The sequence below is a fragment of the Myotis brandtii genome, unplaced genomic scaffold (assembly GCF_000412655.1).
Source record: "Myotis brandtii unplaced genomic scaffold, ASM41265v1 scaffold353, whole genome shotgun sequence".
NCBI lineage: Eukaryota > Metazoa > Chordata > Mammalia > Chiroptera > Vespertilionidae > Myotis > Myotis brandtii.
This window is the reverse complement of record NW_005363578.1, coordinates 858,120-875,705: the sequence shown is the minus strand read 5'-3', so window position 1 is coordinate 875,705 and position 17,586 is coordinate 858,120. Positions and strand designations below refer to the sequence as shown.

The 17,586-nt window shown below is 37.5% G+C and overlaps 1 protein-coding gene across 1 annotated transcript in view; it reads right to left on the bottom strand.

Moving 5' to 3' along the window:
• Window positions 1-11,120, bottom strand: part of KLHL1 (kelch-like family member 1) — a 378,971-nt gene extending 367,851 nt beyond the window's left edge. Inside the window, exon 1 of the mRNA XM_005871702.2 lies at window positions 9,822-11,120. Within this exon, the coding sequence (XP_005871764.1) occupies window positions 9,822-10,324 (503 nt within the window). The 5' untranslated portion in view covers window positions 10,325-11,120. The remainder of the gene's footprint in view (window positions 1-9,821) is intronic.
• Between the last annotated feature and the right edge of the window lie 6,466 nt (window positions 11,121-17,586).

Sequence of the window (17,586 nt, the reverse complement as noted above, 5' to 3'; positions counted from 1 at the left end):
TGGCTGCTGGCCGCCATCTTGGTTGACAGTTAATTTGCATAAGGATATGCTGATTAGCCAATGGGAAGGGTAGCGGTCATACGCTAATTACCATGTTTCTCTTTTATTAGTGTAGATTATTTCATTGCTATGTTTTAAAGGTCATCATGTTTTTCTTCAATTTCTGCTTTGTCAATAATATTATTCAGAATATTTTTCATTTCAGGCATTGTAGTTTTATTTTCATCTTGAAGTTTGATGTTGATCTTTTCATATGTATTATAACCCTAGTTAACTATTTGAACATATGGAATATAGTTTTAACTGCTTTAATGAACTTGTCTACTACAGTCTTGGACCACTTTTATTTGATTGATTTTGCTTCTCATTATAGTTTATATTTTTTCACTTCTTTGTTGCCTAGTTGTCTTCAATTGTTAGACATTTAAAAATTTACTTTGTTTAATTTTTGCTTCAACTTTGTTATATGGCACAGTTAATTATTTGGAAACAGTTTAACGTTCTGGGTTTTACTGTTGAGATTTATTAAATGGTACCACAGAAGTATTTATTCTAAGACTAGCTATTTTCTATTACTAACTGTATATCCTTCCACATACTTTTCTAATGAATTATGAGCTTTTTCATTCTGCTTGTTATAAACAGGTACTATTCCCTCTAATTTTGAATAGTCCTTTCCCAACACTTGGGTAGTGTTCTTAAGCACATGGAATAATTAGTTACTTGCAGTTGCAAAAAGTAGTAGCAAGTCCCATGTACCCCTCACTCTGCTTCCTCCAACTGTGATATCTTATATAGCTTTAGTAAAATATCATTCTATGGATCCTAAAACCAACTACATGCTGATGACCCCACATTTAATTACTTACTTCCTTACTTAATTATTTTTTAATTTTTCAATTACAGTCCACATTCAACACTGCTCTATATTAGTTTAGGATATACAACATAGTAGTCAGAAAGCCGTGTAGACAGTTCTCTCTTTTTTATTTTATATTTTATTGATCTTTTACAGAGAGGAAGGGAGAGAGACAGAGTTAGAAACATCGATGAGAGAGAAACATCGATCAGCTGCCTCCTGCACATCCCCCACTAGGGATGTGCCCGCAACCAAGGTACATGCCCTTGACCGGAATCGAACCTGGGACCTTTCAGTCCACAGGCCGACGCTCTATCCACTGAGCCAAACCGGTTTCGGCTAGACAGTTCTCTTGAAAGACACTTTGTCTTGGTCTCCCTGCACATTGAGTTCCATCTCTTCAATCCAGCATGATTATCATGTTCCTCCTGGTTTCCCTTTACCTGTAACAGTGCCTGGAATCTTGCTTAGTGAGCTGGGCAATCACAGGACTCATTTCTTTTTTAAAAATATTTTAGTAATCACTCTCCTTCAGTATCTTGAAAAATATTGTTTCATATACTGTTTCCTTCCTCCCTCCCTCCCTTCCTTCCTTCCTTCCTTCCTTCCTTCCTTCCTTCCTTCCTTCCTTCCTTCCTTCCTTCTTTTTCTTTCATTTTTCTCTTTTTAATCCTTCCTTCCTCCTTTCCTCCTCCTCCTCCTCCTCCTTCTTCTTCTTCTTCTTCTTCTTCTTCTTCTTCTTCCTCTCTCTTTCTCTTTCTTTCTCTCTTTCTTTCTCCCTATATTGTCTATATATAATTTTGTCTTTTTTCCCTTCCTTCTTTCATTCTTTGTTATTGCTTCAAGTGAGAGGGTAAGTCCATTCCCTATTATTCTATCTGGGCTAGAAACAGGAGCACAAGTTCTTCTTTCATCCTAACTTGAATAAAATGATTAAAATATTATTTTCCCAGGATTTTTTCATCTTAACTGTTTTTTTTTAATTTTCTAATTTCTGGGCAGATAATGTGGAATATTCTAAACACAATTTACTGATCTAACCAAAACCACTGCAACAGAATCATAAATTATGTATTATATGAAAATTACGTGCCTTTTGGAAAGAAATTATATAAGTAAATCTTTAAAAATTATCAGTGGATTACCAAATACCAAACATCTAAGCACTAATTTGCATAAACTTCTCTATTGTAATTACATGCTAGTATATCAAAAGTAGGGTAAGTGAAAAGTAGGTATCATATTTAAATTTTATTGCAAATGATAAAAACTACTCCAAATTTATTTTCAAAATAGTAGAGTTCAAAGTTTAATCTCAGAGTTAGAAAATTGGGATGTTTTATATTCATAAATTCATAAATACAAGAAATCAACAACATATTTTCCATTTTCTCTGAGGCTCTATTACTTGTGAATACTGACCTAAAGAGACCTCTTGAATATTGAGTAAAATTGAAATCTACCAGGGAAATGAAACAAAATAAAAAATCCCACAAAAATATCTTACAAAGAGGTACTGGCACTCGTCTCTTGAAAAACTACAACATAGTTAATACTTCCATTCTCTCTTAATATAAATCCTCCCAATTTTTTGATACCATAATTTAAGTTGTTCCATCATATTTTAGTTAAGATGAAAATGCTGATTTGTATAAGCAAATATCTAGCAATATCACTAAGAAGAAAAGGTGCCAAAATAATCTACCAGGGCAAACTATCACAAGGATAAAAAATCGAACTAAAAGATTTCCTATGAAAATCAGTTACTATAATTGAACTAAGACCACCTAAAGAAATGGAAGAGGATTGAACTTAGAATTAACACAGATTGGTTCCACTCTTTACTATTATTGAAGATTCTAAGATCAATTTTTGAAAAGCATTTCTGTGACATGATCTTCATATAAAATTATCTGCCTCATAGTCTTACCATTCAAAACAGATTTTTCTTGGGATATTAAAATCATAGTGCACATTCTCTCTGGTTGAGGTAACTTTTGTTAAGCTTTTATAAGTACTCACTTAGATCAAATTGTTTTTAAATCCTGGCCAAAGAAGTCAGCAAAGGTAGCTAGCATCAAAGCTATATTGTACAATAGGCTATATATATGTATTGTTGCGTATACTTGATTTATAAGATCTTCAAAACCATCTTTAATTTGCTCAGATTATCTGTGCCTGCATCAGATATTTTCTTTAATGTTTTCAATAACACAATTTTAAATTCAGAAAGGTAAATTAATATCTGGCTTAAACTAATATGTAAATTCAAGAGTATTTGTTATTACAACTACCAAACAAACAAACAAAAACACCTAAAGTTATTTTGGATGGTAAAAAGGAAGGAAAGAAAGAAAGAATGTAAGAAAGAAAGAGAGAAAGACAGAATGAGAGAAATAGAAACTTTAACTCTAAAATATACTGCAGATCTCAATTTTCTGTAAATTCTATAAGAACTATTAATCAAAATCAATAAGACAGGACTTAACATTTGATTGTTACAAGCACGTCTTCCCCAGATACACAAATTATCTTTAAGTCTTGAAAAAAAAAAAAAACAACGGAAGCAAATATCTGATCAATATTATGTTCTGTTAACCAAAAGCTGATTTTGATTGAATAGGGAAGATTTCTATATTACTTTAAAATTATTTTAAAATAGTACCTAAAAAGAGGTTAATAATATAGTTTACAAAGTATTCATTGGAAATTTATTAATGAAAACCAGAATATGGTCTTTTGTGTTTGTTGTAATTAAGAGTTATAATTATGTAATCTAGCATTTGTATTCACATCTTTCTTTCAGATAGCTCTGGAGATTTGGGTACCTGAAAATCCAACCTAGTGGTCTCATTTCTTTTTCCTTTATGATCTTCTTAGTTTGCTTAAAACAAACATGTTGATAGGGGAGGGCACCTGAATATTGTGGGCTTATTTGCAGAATGCCATGTAATATTGATGAATCCATCCTGAAATAGGTAAAAAAAAAAAAAAAGTTTTCGCCCTAACCGGTTTGGCTCAGTGGATAGAGCGTCCGCCTGCAGACTAAAGAGTCCCAGCTTCGATTCTGGTCAAGGGCATGTACCTTGGTTGCGGGCACATCCCCAGTAGAGGGAGTGCAGGAGGCAGGTGATGGATGTTTCTCTTTCATCGATGTTTCTAACTCTCTATCTCTCTCCCTTCCTCTCTGTAAAAAATCAATAAAATATATTTTTTAAAAAAGCTTTCAACTATCATCTTTGCTAGTTCTGCCTTAAATAGCAATAGGCTGTATAATTCCAAAGTTTAGGATAAATTACCCAAAAGACATAAAATTGAGTAAAATCAGCCCATGCTGTTTTTTTCCCCACTATGAAATTGGGGTTGTGGGGGAAACATAAACATTAGTTCATTTTAGTCTTCCATAGAAGCACGGTTTTAGAACAACTTTCCTGAAAAATAGTTCTTTACCATTTTAAAAATTGTTTTACCTTTTGAGGCAAGACTGATTCTTTTTCATTTTAAATACCTCACACATGCCCAGCTGGTGTGGTTCAGGGGTTGAGTATTGACCCAGGAACCAAGAGGTCACCTGTTTGATTCCAGGTCAGGGCACCTGACTGTAGCTTTACCCCAGTAGGGGGCTATGATGTTTCTCTCTCATCAAGATTTCTCTCATCTCCCTCTCCCTTCCTCTCTCTCTCAAAATCAATAAAACATATTTTTTTAAAAAATTAAATACCTGGCTCAGGTCCCACCAACTTCCATGAGGTTCAAATGGCGTATGCTATTTTTCTGTGCTATTTCTCTGTATCAAAGGTTCTGACGTTCAGAAGCACATTTTCTATCATAAAGCTCTCTTTTAGGCTCCAACATTAAATTATTTACCTTGTCTAAGTGATCCCCTCATACTTTTGTTGAATTATAAAGTTAAATGCTACAAATGTATCGTACTTCAGAAAATTACTTTGTGTTTTCTAATTTGGGCTGAGAAGTCTTCTTTGAAACTTATAAGGAAGGCATTGGGCATTAGGATCATGTTAATAAGTCTATGTAAACATTCAAACAAGCATAACTTCCACCAAAGGAATAAAAAGAACTGCTTTATAATAACCTTAGTTAGATCCTCTTTTATTATGTTCCACTCGCCTGTTTAAGCAGAGGGAAAGGAGAGTTGGCAAAGTGGCCTGAAAAATATGGTGTCTGGGATCAGATAGCAAAGACTAAAAGTCCAGCAGAGGTAGTAAAGGGTAAACTGAGTCAAATAGACGGTGACAGAAGATTTGACTGTGTATGGTAAACAAACAATGCAATATACAAATAATATATTATAGAATCATACACTTCAAACCTATATGATTTTATTGACCAATGCCATCCCAATAAGTTTATTAAAAAATAAAGTAAAAAGACTTGTATGCATGCATATAAGCCTAACCAATGGACATAGACACCAGGGGGGTGAGGGCATGAGTGGGGGTGTAGGTGGCAATGGGGGAATAAGGACACATACGAAGTACCTTGATCAATAAAGAAAAAAAAGAAAATACACATTCAACAAAGTATAATAGACCTTCTGTAATAAAAGAACAAATGAATTAGAACAAAAAAAATTAAAGTTGAATCACAAAAAAATTCTAGCTATATTACTTAAAAGTCTGTTACTCTGGGCAAATTGCCTGTTTATATCTCAGTTTTCTCATTTATGTAATCATTGTTCCAAAGGGATATATAATTGTATGAGAATCATAGAGTTATTCTGAATATTAAATTACACAATACAAATATTCAATATGCTACCTGCCAAATAACCAGGTTGTAATCAATGTCACTCATTATTATGAAAAATATTTATTCACTCAACAGCATTTATTGAGTAACTACATGTATGTTCTTGGATAGAGATAAAATGATGACCAAAACAAACACCCTGTCCACTGGGCAACTGTAGTTAACAACAAACAATAAAAGCAACACAACTAATAATGTATGCTTATAAGCTACAATAAGAAATTAAAAAGTAGAGAGCAGTTACTCAAAGAACATACAACAAGAAGATTGCATATTCCAAAAATGTTTTAAGTTAAAAATTTGCCTGGGAGAATTAATGAATGCTTCTCTGAGAAAGGTGCAGACCTTTATGCAAGACATTTCAATGATGAATAGGAATACACTCAGGAAAGGTTGTGTTAAGAAAAGGGGAGTCACTATACAAATAGAGGTAACAAGTTTGTGAGGCCCAGAGGCAGAGAAAATGATAAAGAACGACATGGAGTCTTGAAGGCAGAGGGTGATAGGGGGGTTGGTGATTGAAGGGCCTCGCTAGCAGATAAGAGCCACATCACTCAGGGCCCAGATGCCCAAAGTATGGATTGAGGTCAGAGGATGGTAGAAATGTTTTGTAGATCAGGGGGAGGAGAGCCAGGGATGTGGCGAAATAGTTCAGATTTTCTTTTAATATAATTTTCATTGACTCTAGTAAGGAGAATGGATTACAGGTGGCAAAATTAATGAAGGAATATGATGCAGATGGCAGTTGAGTTGAAAGAGGACAATATCTTAGAATTGGTGTAGACAATGGGGATGGAGAGAAGTGGGACAAATATGGGGGCATTTTTCAAGTAAAAGTGACAGTTCTAGGTGAAATATTGAAAATTGTGGGAAAGAGGATTTGGGCAAGTAAGACCCGGATTTCTGGTTTACAGAAACCAATACATAGAGAGCTACCCTCTGACAGAGAAGGACATTGAGCAAAGAGAAGGGAGATTATGAGCTCAATTTTCTACATGTATTTATGCTGTCTCTGTGATAATCACCACAGGGGTTAAGCAGAGAGGTGGATTTGTCAGACCACAGGTCAGAGGGAAGTCTAGGTTTTGAATTGCAAATATAGAAATAGAGTTTAGGGATGGTAACTAAAACCATGGAATCAGATGACTGCATTCTGTGAGAATTTAGAAAATGAAAAAATAAGCAGTCAAACATGATATCTCTTCTACTCACATCTGTACACACTGCAATAATATAAATATTTCTCTTTGGTTTCTCAGTTTACTACATATAAATTTTGGACAAAACTATTCATATCAAAATACATATGCTGATCTGAATAGCTGAGATTTTATACACTTTCCAACAACTAAGTGTGGACAGTAGAGAAAAATGATTAAAAGCATAGGTCAGGAGGCTATTACTGTAAAAGTTATAATTTTTAACGATATAATGGTTGAGGTATTAGAATACTGAGATTTGTGTATGTATGTCTGACAGGGTGGAATAAGATAAAGGCTGGGTTTGGGCATCAAATTAGTTTACTGCTGCCTTTATGTTTCACCTCCATGATAATTTGACCTTTCTAGAATTCTGAGAATATGGGCAGCTTTTCCCTGAGCATCCTTCAGCTGTTGTTTGAACAACAACTTAAATCAATGCAGAGAGATCAGAATATGCAGGAAGAGAACAAAAAAGAGGCCAACTCTTGCTGTATATATGAACATATTTTTTAGCATATCAGTCAGACTTGATAAAACTAATTGCTAAATATCAAGTCACTGACATCACAGTACAATGATATAATAATGACCCCAGTAATCAAGATTATCATGCTGGGTTTATATAGTTTATGTATTCATTCATCATTATAAACATTATCTTGATTTGCTGCAGAAGTTATGATAAGAAACAAAAGTAAATCAACATTACAAATTACTTTATTATTTTCCATTCAGTATATAACTTTGGAAATGCTGTCTCTTCTGTGAAATGAACCTTATTTTTACCATATGTTAATATAATATTGATAATAACTAATTATCAAGGTTAGTAGTATAAATTCAATCAATCTTGATAACAGAACCAATGTTCTATGAAGGTTTAGGTACATACTATACCCCTGAGAATACAAACCAGTGCTAACTTGTTTGTCCAGTGAGAAATTTAAATTAATCTAAAGGATTTAAGCACTAATAAGAATTTAAAAATAAAATAAAATTTGATTTTTATATTTTACATATACAAAATCCCATAGGAGACTTCCATTCCAATATTAAGTATGATTTAAGGTGGTGTTAGGCTTGTTTTCAGAATACTTTTCACTTAAAACTCTTTGTGAATAAAAACACTGATGTATATTTAGAAAAAAGGGGGGGGGACTGGAAGCTAATTCTGATGGTATTTTCCCTAAGTGAGCTATCAGTCATTGGTTTTATTTTTTATTATAATTTCTTATGTCAGTATTCCATTAATATTTTCAAATCCTCCAACTTACAAGAAAGTCTTTCAGAAATTACTCATGCCATATTTGACTAATTTACATACAACTCTATTTGTTATAAAGCAAATTGTCTTTTAAATGATCAAACATTAATATTCCCAGAACATCAAATATTTTAAGCTGACTTGAAGACATCACAAAACAAAATAATTCATCTACTTTTTTATTGAACTGAGTCACAATATATCAATTTCAATAAAATAGCAATTAGTAAATGTTTTATCTGTCTTTTACATATATAAGGTGAATTGGTAAATGTTTATGAATGATTGCCAAAACTGGGTAAAACCCAACATATTTTATTTAAAAAAATAATAAATAGGTCTAAAACTACAGGTAACGAGTGAATGCATAAATCAAATAACTTCATGGTGTTATTGGTACCCAAAATTCTAACCTTCTTGGTAAAATATCTTATTTGAGTAATAAATAAACTTACATTTGATTTCCTGTATGTGGGGGGGGGGGATAAAACTTTGACATACTTGAAAAATGCAAATTAAACTACTTCCTCTTTAAAATAATTATCTCACATTTATTTTGTGATTATGTTCAAGGCTGTTAGATTCAAATTTAAACCAACATAATCCATATAAGTGAAGCAATTCAAGGATTTCTTTATATCTCTACACTCACATTTGTCAACATAATTAAAGTACACATACATATGATTTTGTTTTATGTATTTATCTGTGACTTAATTCACAAGAAGCTGATTCAATCAGCCAAGTTTAAAAAGTTGCTTCTGTTTCTAATTTGTTAGGTAATTAGTTTTTATTAACATACTCATTATCATTTCGTTTCTCCTATATATATCTTCAATATGTGTTTTGATATCACATAAGACAAATGCAGATCTTTTGATATCCTCCCTACATGCCAAACCTAGTAATTATCTGTTGCAGAGTAATGAGTCATTCTCCAAAAATGTAAAACTTTGAAGAATTTTCATGTGTGTGAAGGTTTTCTATAAGTCTTGAAAGTAGAACTCTACCCAAAGGGGTAAAATATTAGAAATAAACAAGAAATGATGTTGACCTGCTTGGTAAGGATACACAATCCCATACTGAGCCAACAAATCAGAAACGCTGAAAGCCAGTGGGCTCAGCAACAGTTCAATTCTAAGACTTTGAACAAGGCAAAAGTAAAGGATAAAAAGAAGTTGGGATGGAGAATAACACTCTATTTCATGGATGGGGGTTGGGGGGGAGACAATGCTACTGTCCAGGAGGCTACTCATCTGTGCACCTCATTCCTCCTGGAATATAGATTCAAGCCACAGGGATCCCGGATAACTTGCTAAGTCAGTTATTAAGCCAGTCTGTAAGGTGCAGTTGAGTGGTGGTTAAACACGTTTCACTTGACATCAGATAACTGGAAGACTGATATAATTTAATGACAGAAAATACTGTATCCTCAGAAACATGAGAACCACTCCCCCTAGAGACTTATCAAAGTGAATCTATGTTCAATTTCTGCTTACAACTCTGAGAACTTGCCAAAGGAAAACAGTATGTTTGAAGCGGTAGAAATTAATGAACAAACTTTTAACGAGATGACAACTTGGGACATAAAAACCCTGCTGGCATCTCTGAACCAAAATGTTCAACCTGCAACCTTTCAGACTTACTAAGTAGCAAAGCACACAGGGGTGGGGGAAAGGAGTGAAAAGTGGGAGATGCTTGGATGTCCCGTGGGGACTGACTGTACCTGTGTCCACAGCCTTCACCTGTTGCCTGGCTCGAGTTGGCCGGCTCCACTTTGAGCTCCTGCAGGACCAGCCCTTTTTCGTGCGGCCCAGAAAAGTCCATGCCGGGCACTTCCTCCTCCTCTAGGGACTCAACGTAGAAGAGAGTCCTGGCAGGCGGTGGGGTGCCCTGTCTGGGCGCCCCTTGCTGCAGCCGCGTGGCCACTGGCAGCAGGGTGCCATTCAGTGGGTTGAAGGGAGAGGAGGAAGAGGATGGGGAGGAAGACGAAGTGGAGGAGGAGGAAGAAGAAGGCTTCTTCCAGAATGTGCTCACGCTGCCCTTCTCTTGGCTTTTGAGCAGGCGGTTCTGGCTGGGTCCCCAATGCTCGAAACTGCCGCTGCTGTCCTGCTGCAAGCAGCCGCCCCCCGCCGGGCCGCCCGGGGACGGGGACGGGTGACTGAAGAGTTTCCAGCGGAGTCGCAGGATGTGTTTCACATCGAAGTCTTTTCGTCCAGAGCCCGACATGCTTGATGCAAGGACGGCTCAGGCACCTCAGCGGGCGCGGGAGTGGACGGGCCGGCTGGCGGGGGAAGTCCGCGGAGCCCGGGGTTGCAGGACGAGGCTGGGTGTGCTCTCCGCACCCGGAGCAGGCGACGCAGCGAGGCGGGATGCGCGCTCCGCCAGGCGACCACGGGGGCTCGGACAGCAGAGCTGAGCGGCTCAGCGGCGGTCAGGTCCGCAGGACTTGCGCGTGGGGAGCCCACCGGCCGGGAGCAGAGGCAGGATAGGGAAGCTGAGGGCTGAGATTTCCCGATCTCCGCTCAGGAGCTCCGTCCTTACGGTGGGAGGGAGGACCCTGATGCTGGAGACGCGCGAGAGAGGGAGGTCCGAGCGCTCCGGAGCTCAGGGAGGTGGAGGCAGCTGGATACACCTCCCTGGGAGGCGCCCGCGGCACCGCTTCAGTTGGAAAGGTGTGGGGTCTCCAGTCCTTGCAGCTGAGTTCAGCGCCTGGAAAGCGCCAAGAGGGAGAGAGAGAGAGAAAGAGCCCCAAGTCTCCAAGAAGCGCTCCCCTCACCCAGCCTGCTGCGTGCACCTGCGCCCCTGTCCCTCGCCCCTCTGAGATTCTCTGAGAGCTTGCCCGGTGTGTTTCTGAGAAAGTCAAATGCCTTCTGCAAGGTGGAGAAGGGGTGGTTTTATATAGTCAGTTTGTAAGAGAGAAAAAGAAATATTCCGGAAAATATAGGGAGGCGAAAGGAAACGCTGTCAAGGTCCTCACAATACAATTTTCTCTCTGCCTCAGCGCCTCCTCCTCCCTGTAAGTGACGCAGCTGTGCACTGGGGCCTACGCGGAGAGATGGAGGGAGGGCGGAAGGCTTCAATCTTCTTTATGCAAGTGAAGCTGCTGTTCTTATTGTCCCTTGGCGTGGGTCCTGTCCCCTTTTTCATTCTCCCCACCGCATTACTGGGTAGCAATAGAAGGAAAGCAAACAGGAATCATGCTTTAGCATCAGTAAACACCAAACATGAATCATAGCAGCGTAAACTTAATAGGCTGCCATCGGTGTGCAGGTTGAAGGTTAATGTCTTGAATTATTTAATAAACCGCATCCTTTAACCTTTAGCCTTAGTGTCTCTGTAGTGAGACACCGAAGTAACAGGGATGCTGGCGTCCAAGGATGATGATGCCACCATCTGACACTTCCATTGTGATGCTGTCATTCATACCCTCCAGCAGTACCCCCCCCAGGGGGGGGGGCAGAGGCACGCAGTAGAAATCGGGAAGGTGGGCACCTGAGTACAGGGGACCAGGGTTGCAAAATCGGTACATTTGATGTGTAGCGTTAGACTGAGAACTCTTCTCAGTGCAAACTGAGAGTGGAATAAAATGCTAAAAGAGAATTTGAAGGCATAAGTCTTTTAGTACATAAATCATAACATAAAATGTTTGGAAAAATTTAGGCAATAAAGAAATACAGTAGTCTATCTATATTTGGGGGAAATCTTCCCAAGACCCTCAGTGGAAGCCTGACACCAGGGATAGTACAGAGTCTTATGTATACTGTGCACCCCCTCCCCCCATACATACCTTTTACTTAAAGAAAGCACTTTACCGTTTCTCTTTGGCATATCCACATTGCCAGCATCACAACTCTTGTGGTCTTGTGGTTTGGGGCCATCATTAATTAAAATAAGGGTAACTTGAGCACAAGCACTACCTGAATAGTCTATTAACCAAGAAGCCTTCTAAGTGACCTCCTGGCAGGAGGCATACACAGTGTTCATAAGTTGGACAAAAGGATAGTTCACTTCCTGGGACAGTGGGAGATTTCATCATGCTACTCAGAATGACACATAATTTAATATTTATGAATTGTTTATTTCTGGGATTTTCTATTTAATATTTTTGGCCCAGGGTTGAGTGTGGGTAACTGAAACCAGAGAAAGAGAAACTGCGGTTAAGGAGGGAATACTGGACGTATATCCAAAGGCTACTGTCCTACAAAAATCTGTTTGAAGAAGAGAAGATGATGGGGTTGGGTGGGAAGAGATCAGCCAAAGAACTTGTATGACATATGCATAACCCATGGACACAGACAATAGGGTGGTGGATACCTGGGGCAGGAAGCAAAGGCGGACTACAAGGGGTCAATGGGAGAAAAAAAGGGACATGTAATACTTTTAACAATACAGGCTTTTTTCTTAAAGAAGGGAAGACGTGTCTGCCCCTACATTTATATTAAGAAGGATGATGATTATGATGCGTTTCTAGATGTGACTGGTTGGAGATTTTTCATACCAATCCCCGTTGCTGAAGGTAGGAGATTAGAGAATTAGCGGATTCTCTAACATAGCCAGGAGCATGGTAGTTGTCCATTCATGAAATCGCCAGTTTCAGCAACCCTAACAGGGCACAGGAATCAAACATAAAGTGCAATTGCATTAATGTTCTTGTACTAGTTATTGAGCAGTACATTTAAATAGAAACCAAAGCTAAATTTGAAGGCCTTCCTAGACACAGTTTGACATTTTAATAAAACAAGAAATTAAGCACAAAAAATTCCTACTTTGGAGGGAAGAAAAGTCACTATTATGCATTTCAAATATTGATTTATACCACAGCAGCTGATCTGTAATCCCTTGTGCCTTGATTTTTCTTTCAGTATTCAGTGTTTTTGTTGTTAAAAAAGCAAAAACCCTTTAAAGCAAACATTAGTGACAGGTCATTTTTATCCAAGAACTGAATCAAGTAAGTATTTCCTTTAGGGAAGGAAACAGTGTATGAAATTACACAACAAAAACAGGACAGAGAAAACTTTCCATCAGAGGTTATGTAGAAATTTGAGTGCATATAATTAAATGGTTTCCATAGTAATTGGTGTTTTGTGGATTTTCTAACTTGATATCAACTTTAATTTAATTAAAATAATATAAAATAAACAGTACAAATATGCTATGCCTACATTTTCATCATAATATCAATAACCATTCAAAAATGGCAATGTAAAATTTGTTTTGGTTGTTCTCTTAAAAATCCATTTTGTATTTCCCTTTTACTCTGCAGTACTTTGTTTAAAGATCAGTAATTTATTTATTTATTTATTTTTATTTTTTTTTATATATTTTTTTATTGATTAAGATATTACATATGTGTCCTTATACCCACATTACCCCCTAACCCCCCTCCCCGCTCATGCCCTCACCCCCCCGTTGTCCGTGTCCATTGGTTAGACCTATATGCTTGCATGTACGTCCTTTGGTTGATCTTTCCCCCTTAACCCTGCCCTCCCCTACCTTCCCTCCAAGGCCCGACAGTCCAATCAATGCCTCTCCATCTCTGGATCAGTCCTTGTTCATCAGTTTATGATGTTCATTATATTCCACAAATGAGTGAGATCATGTGGTATTTATCCTTCTCTGACTGGCTTATTTCACTTAGCATAATGCTCTCTAGTTCCATCCATGGTGTGGCAAATGGTAAGAGTTCCTTTTTCTTCTTCCTCTTCTTAAAGAATACCTTTCAGCATTTCATATAATGCTGGTTTGGTGGTGATGAACTCCTTTAGCTTTTTCTTATCTGTGAAGCTCTTTATCTGACCTTCAATTCTGAATGATAGCTTTGCTGGATAAAGTAATCTTGGTTGTAGGTTCTTGCTATTCATCACTTTGAATATTTCTTGCCACTCTCTTCTGGCCTGCATGGTTTCTGTTGAGAAATCAGCTGACAGTCGTATGGGTACTCCCTTATAGGTAACTGACTTTTTTTCTCTTGCTGCTTTTAAGATTCTCTCTTTGTCTTTTGCTCTTGGCATTTTAATTATGATGTGTCTTGGTGTGGTCCTCTTTGGATTCCTTTTGTTTGGGGTTCTCTGCGCTTCCTGGACTTGGAAGTCTATTTCTTTCACCAGGTAGGGGAAGTTTTCTGTCATTATTTCTTCAAATAGGTTTTCAATATCTTGCCCTCTCTCTTCTTCTGGTACCCCTATAATTCTGATGTTGGTACGCTTGAAGTTGTCCCAGAGGCTCCTTACACTATCTTCGTATTTTTGGATTCTTTTTTCATTTTGCTTTTCCGGTTGGGTGTTTTTTGCTTCTTCGTATTTCAAATCTTTGACTTGATTCTTGCGATCCTCTGGTCTGCTGTTGGGAGTCTGTATAATATTCTTTATTTCAGTCCGTGTATGCTTAATTTCTAGTTGGTCCTTTATCACAACATCGAGGGTCTCACTAGATTTCTTAAGGATCTCAATACATTTATCGGCGGTTTCCATAAAATTCTTGAAAAATCTTAGAACCGTGGTTTTGAACTCTATATCCAGTCGTTTGCTGTCCTCCATTTCTGTCATTTGTGACCTGTTTCTTTGTCTTCGCATTTTGTCTGCTTCCCTGTGTTGGTAGAGTGGTTTTGTGTGCTAGGTGTCCTACAGGGCCCAGTGGCTCAGCCTCCCCAGTTACCTGAGGTGGACACTCTTGGTGCACCCCCTTGTGGGCTTTGTGCACAGTCTTGTTGTAGTTATGCCTTGATTGTTTTAGGTGTCACTGGGAGGAATTGACCTCCAGGCCAATTGGCAGTGAGAATCAGCTGTGTCTGCAGTGGGAGAACTTCTGTGCTGAAGACACCCTTCTGGGGCAAGACTTGCTTCAGTGGGGCTTTGGTGCTCACTCTAAAGATCAGTAATTTAAATGACTCCAACAAAATGTACTGTTAAGTTTTATTAAAGGAATATGAATTAAACATATTAAGGCATACTTAACAGATGAAGAGGAATTTTTATTTTTTATACCTACAGTAATATTTCATATGCTTAAAACACTATTTCAGCCTATTATGTAAACTAACTACTTTTCTATATTTATCAATCTGCATATAATATTTTGCTGAGAAAGATAGTTAAATATAATTTATCAAAATTATGACATAAAATACATAGGATTTAGAAAATAAAGTATGCCTAAAATTATGTAAAGGAAAATAATTAAATAAAGTGCCATTATAGCCCTAACTGGTTTGGCTCAGTGGGTAGAGCATCAGCCTGCAGACTCAAGGGTCCCAGGTTCGATTCTGGTCAAGAGCATGTACCTTGGTTGCGGGCACATCCCCAGTAGGGAGTGTGCAGGAGGCAGCTGATCGATGTTTCTCTCTCATTGATGTTTCTAACTCTCTATCCCTCTCCCTTCCTCTCTGTAAAAAATCAATAAAATATATATTTTTAAAAATGCCATTATATATTTTTTAGTTTATTGCTACTATACTATTATTAGGGAAGAAGTGTGGTGAGAAGGAGGAAGGTAAAAAGGAAGGAAGGAAGAAAGGAAGGGAAGGAAGAAATAAAAATAAGGAAAAAGTGAGAAAAAAATAATAGAAGGAAAAGTAGTACTTCACTAAAATATGACTTAGCTTTTCATATTAGAAAAAAATCCTTGAAAATATGACTTTTGAAATACTGCATTCATTCATTTACTTATCCACTATTCAAAATAAGAAGTTTAATTGAGCACTTACAGCCTCCTGGGTTTAATGCGAAGAGGTAGCAAACATGTAAGAAATATGTTCCTTGCAGCTGACTGGAAGATCTAACAAAGAATGATTGTTTAGCTTGTCCTAAGTTACAATGGACAATGAGTCAATTAAATTAAGATTTGAGATATCCAAGCTTATAGAGAAGAATACATTGACATAATAAACACCACTTTTTTAAGAATCCTAATAGTCATATTAAACTGTGTTCTAAAGGCAAAATAAACTCAATTATTCTGATTCTAATGTTTAATTAAACTGTCATTTTAGTCAATGAGAGTCTTTTACATGATATGAATGTTCATATTATGGTGATAGTTCCATGATACAGTTGTAAGATACTCAAGAATTTACTACTAAACACATATATAAAACTCTTCATATAATTATTAACTTTAACATGGATATTTAATAAATTACACTGAAAGTTCCTACTCAAATATTTAAGCAATAAACAATAAATTTGGATTCAAGCAATTTCTTGGCTGAAACATTTCTCTTTTAGTAATCCTTTTCTAAATACATTTAATTAGATGTGTGCTTATCCAGGAAAAGTGAATTTTGATTCTCTTGCATCTTTTTGACAACCCTCCTGCAATGACTATTAAGTTGCTTCTATATAATTATAATCCAATTAGAAAGGTCATGCCTCATGATGGTTCCTATATGTTTCTCATTTTTGTTTATCTTTGTTTTATTTTAATGAAACATATCTATGCAGATTACTAGAAAATATCATTTAAAATGAATGGATGTCATTGAAAATAAGTGCACAACATTGTGGATTGGAAATTAAATGAAGATAGTCTTGTAATGACATTTTCTTTCCAGAAATGATTGAAATCTAATACCACATAGCACTAATATTAACTAATCTCATGCATACTATCAAGGGATCCTATTTCTTCTTCAAATATATAAACACTAAAGGCCCAGTGCACGAATTCATACACCGATGGGGTCCCTCGGCCTGGCCAGCAATTGAGGACAATCAGGGCCTTTTTGGGTGTGCCAGCAGGGGTGGAGTGAGGAGTGGGACTGCAGGAGATTGGCCAGCTATGGGAGGTTGGCTGTAGGAGTACAGACCATCAGGCGGCAGCTCTTGCATTGAGTGTCTGTCCCCTGGTGATCAGTGTGCGTCATAGCTACTGGTCGACCAGTTGCTTGGTCTTTTGGTCATTCCGTCGCTTAGGCATATATATATATATATATCCTGTTCAAAGTCTATTAAGCATCATTACAATCCTATCTAATAAAAGAGAAACATGGAAATTGACCATAACCCCGACACCCTTCCCATTGGCTAATCAGCATATCCTTATGCAAATTAACTGCCAACCAAGATGGCGGCCGGCAGCCAGGCACTGAAGCAAACAGGAGGCTTGCTTGCTCCAGTGATGGAGGAAGCCAAGGTTCCTGGCCTGCCACTGCCAGCCTCTGAGCTTGCACTCTAAGAAACAATGTTGCAAGTATAGAAGCTAAACAAACTCCAGAAACCTGCTTTCAGCCAGCAGGGCTTCAGCCAGCAGGACCGCAACAGTGTTTCAATTATAGAACCCAAACAAACCCAGTACCTGCTTTCAGCAGCCGAGGTCTCAGAGCTGCAGACGAGGTTTCAGAGCTGCAGACGAGCCTCAGAGCTAAAGCCGGCTCTCAGCTCCAGTGACAGCCATAGAAGGTAAATAAATCCCAGAATAAAAGAAAAAAGAAAAAAAAGAGAGGTTGGGAGCTTCAGTAGCCCACCAGCCTGAAAACGGCCCTCAGCCCCTCA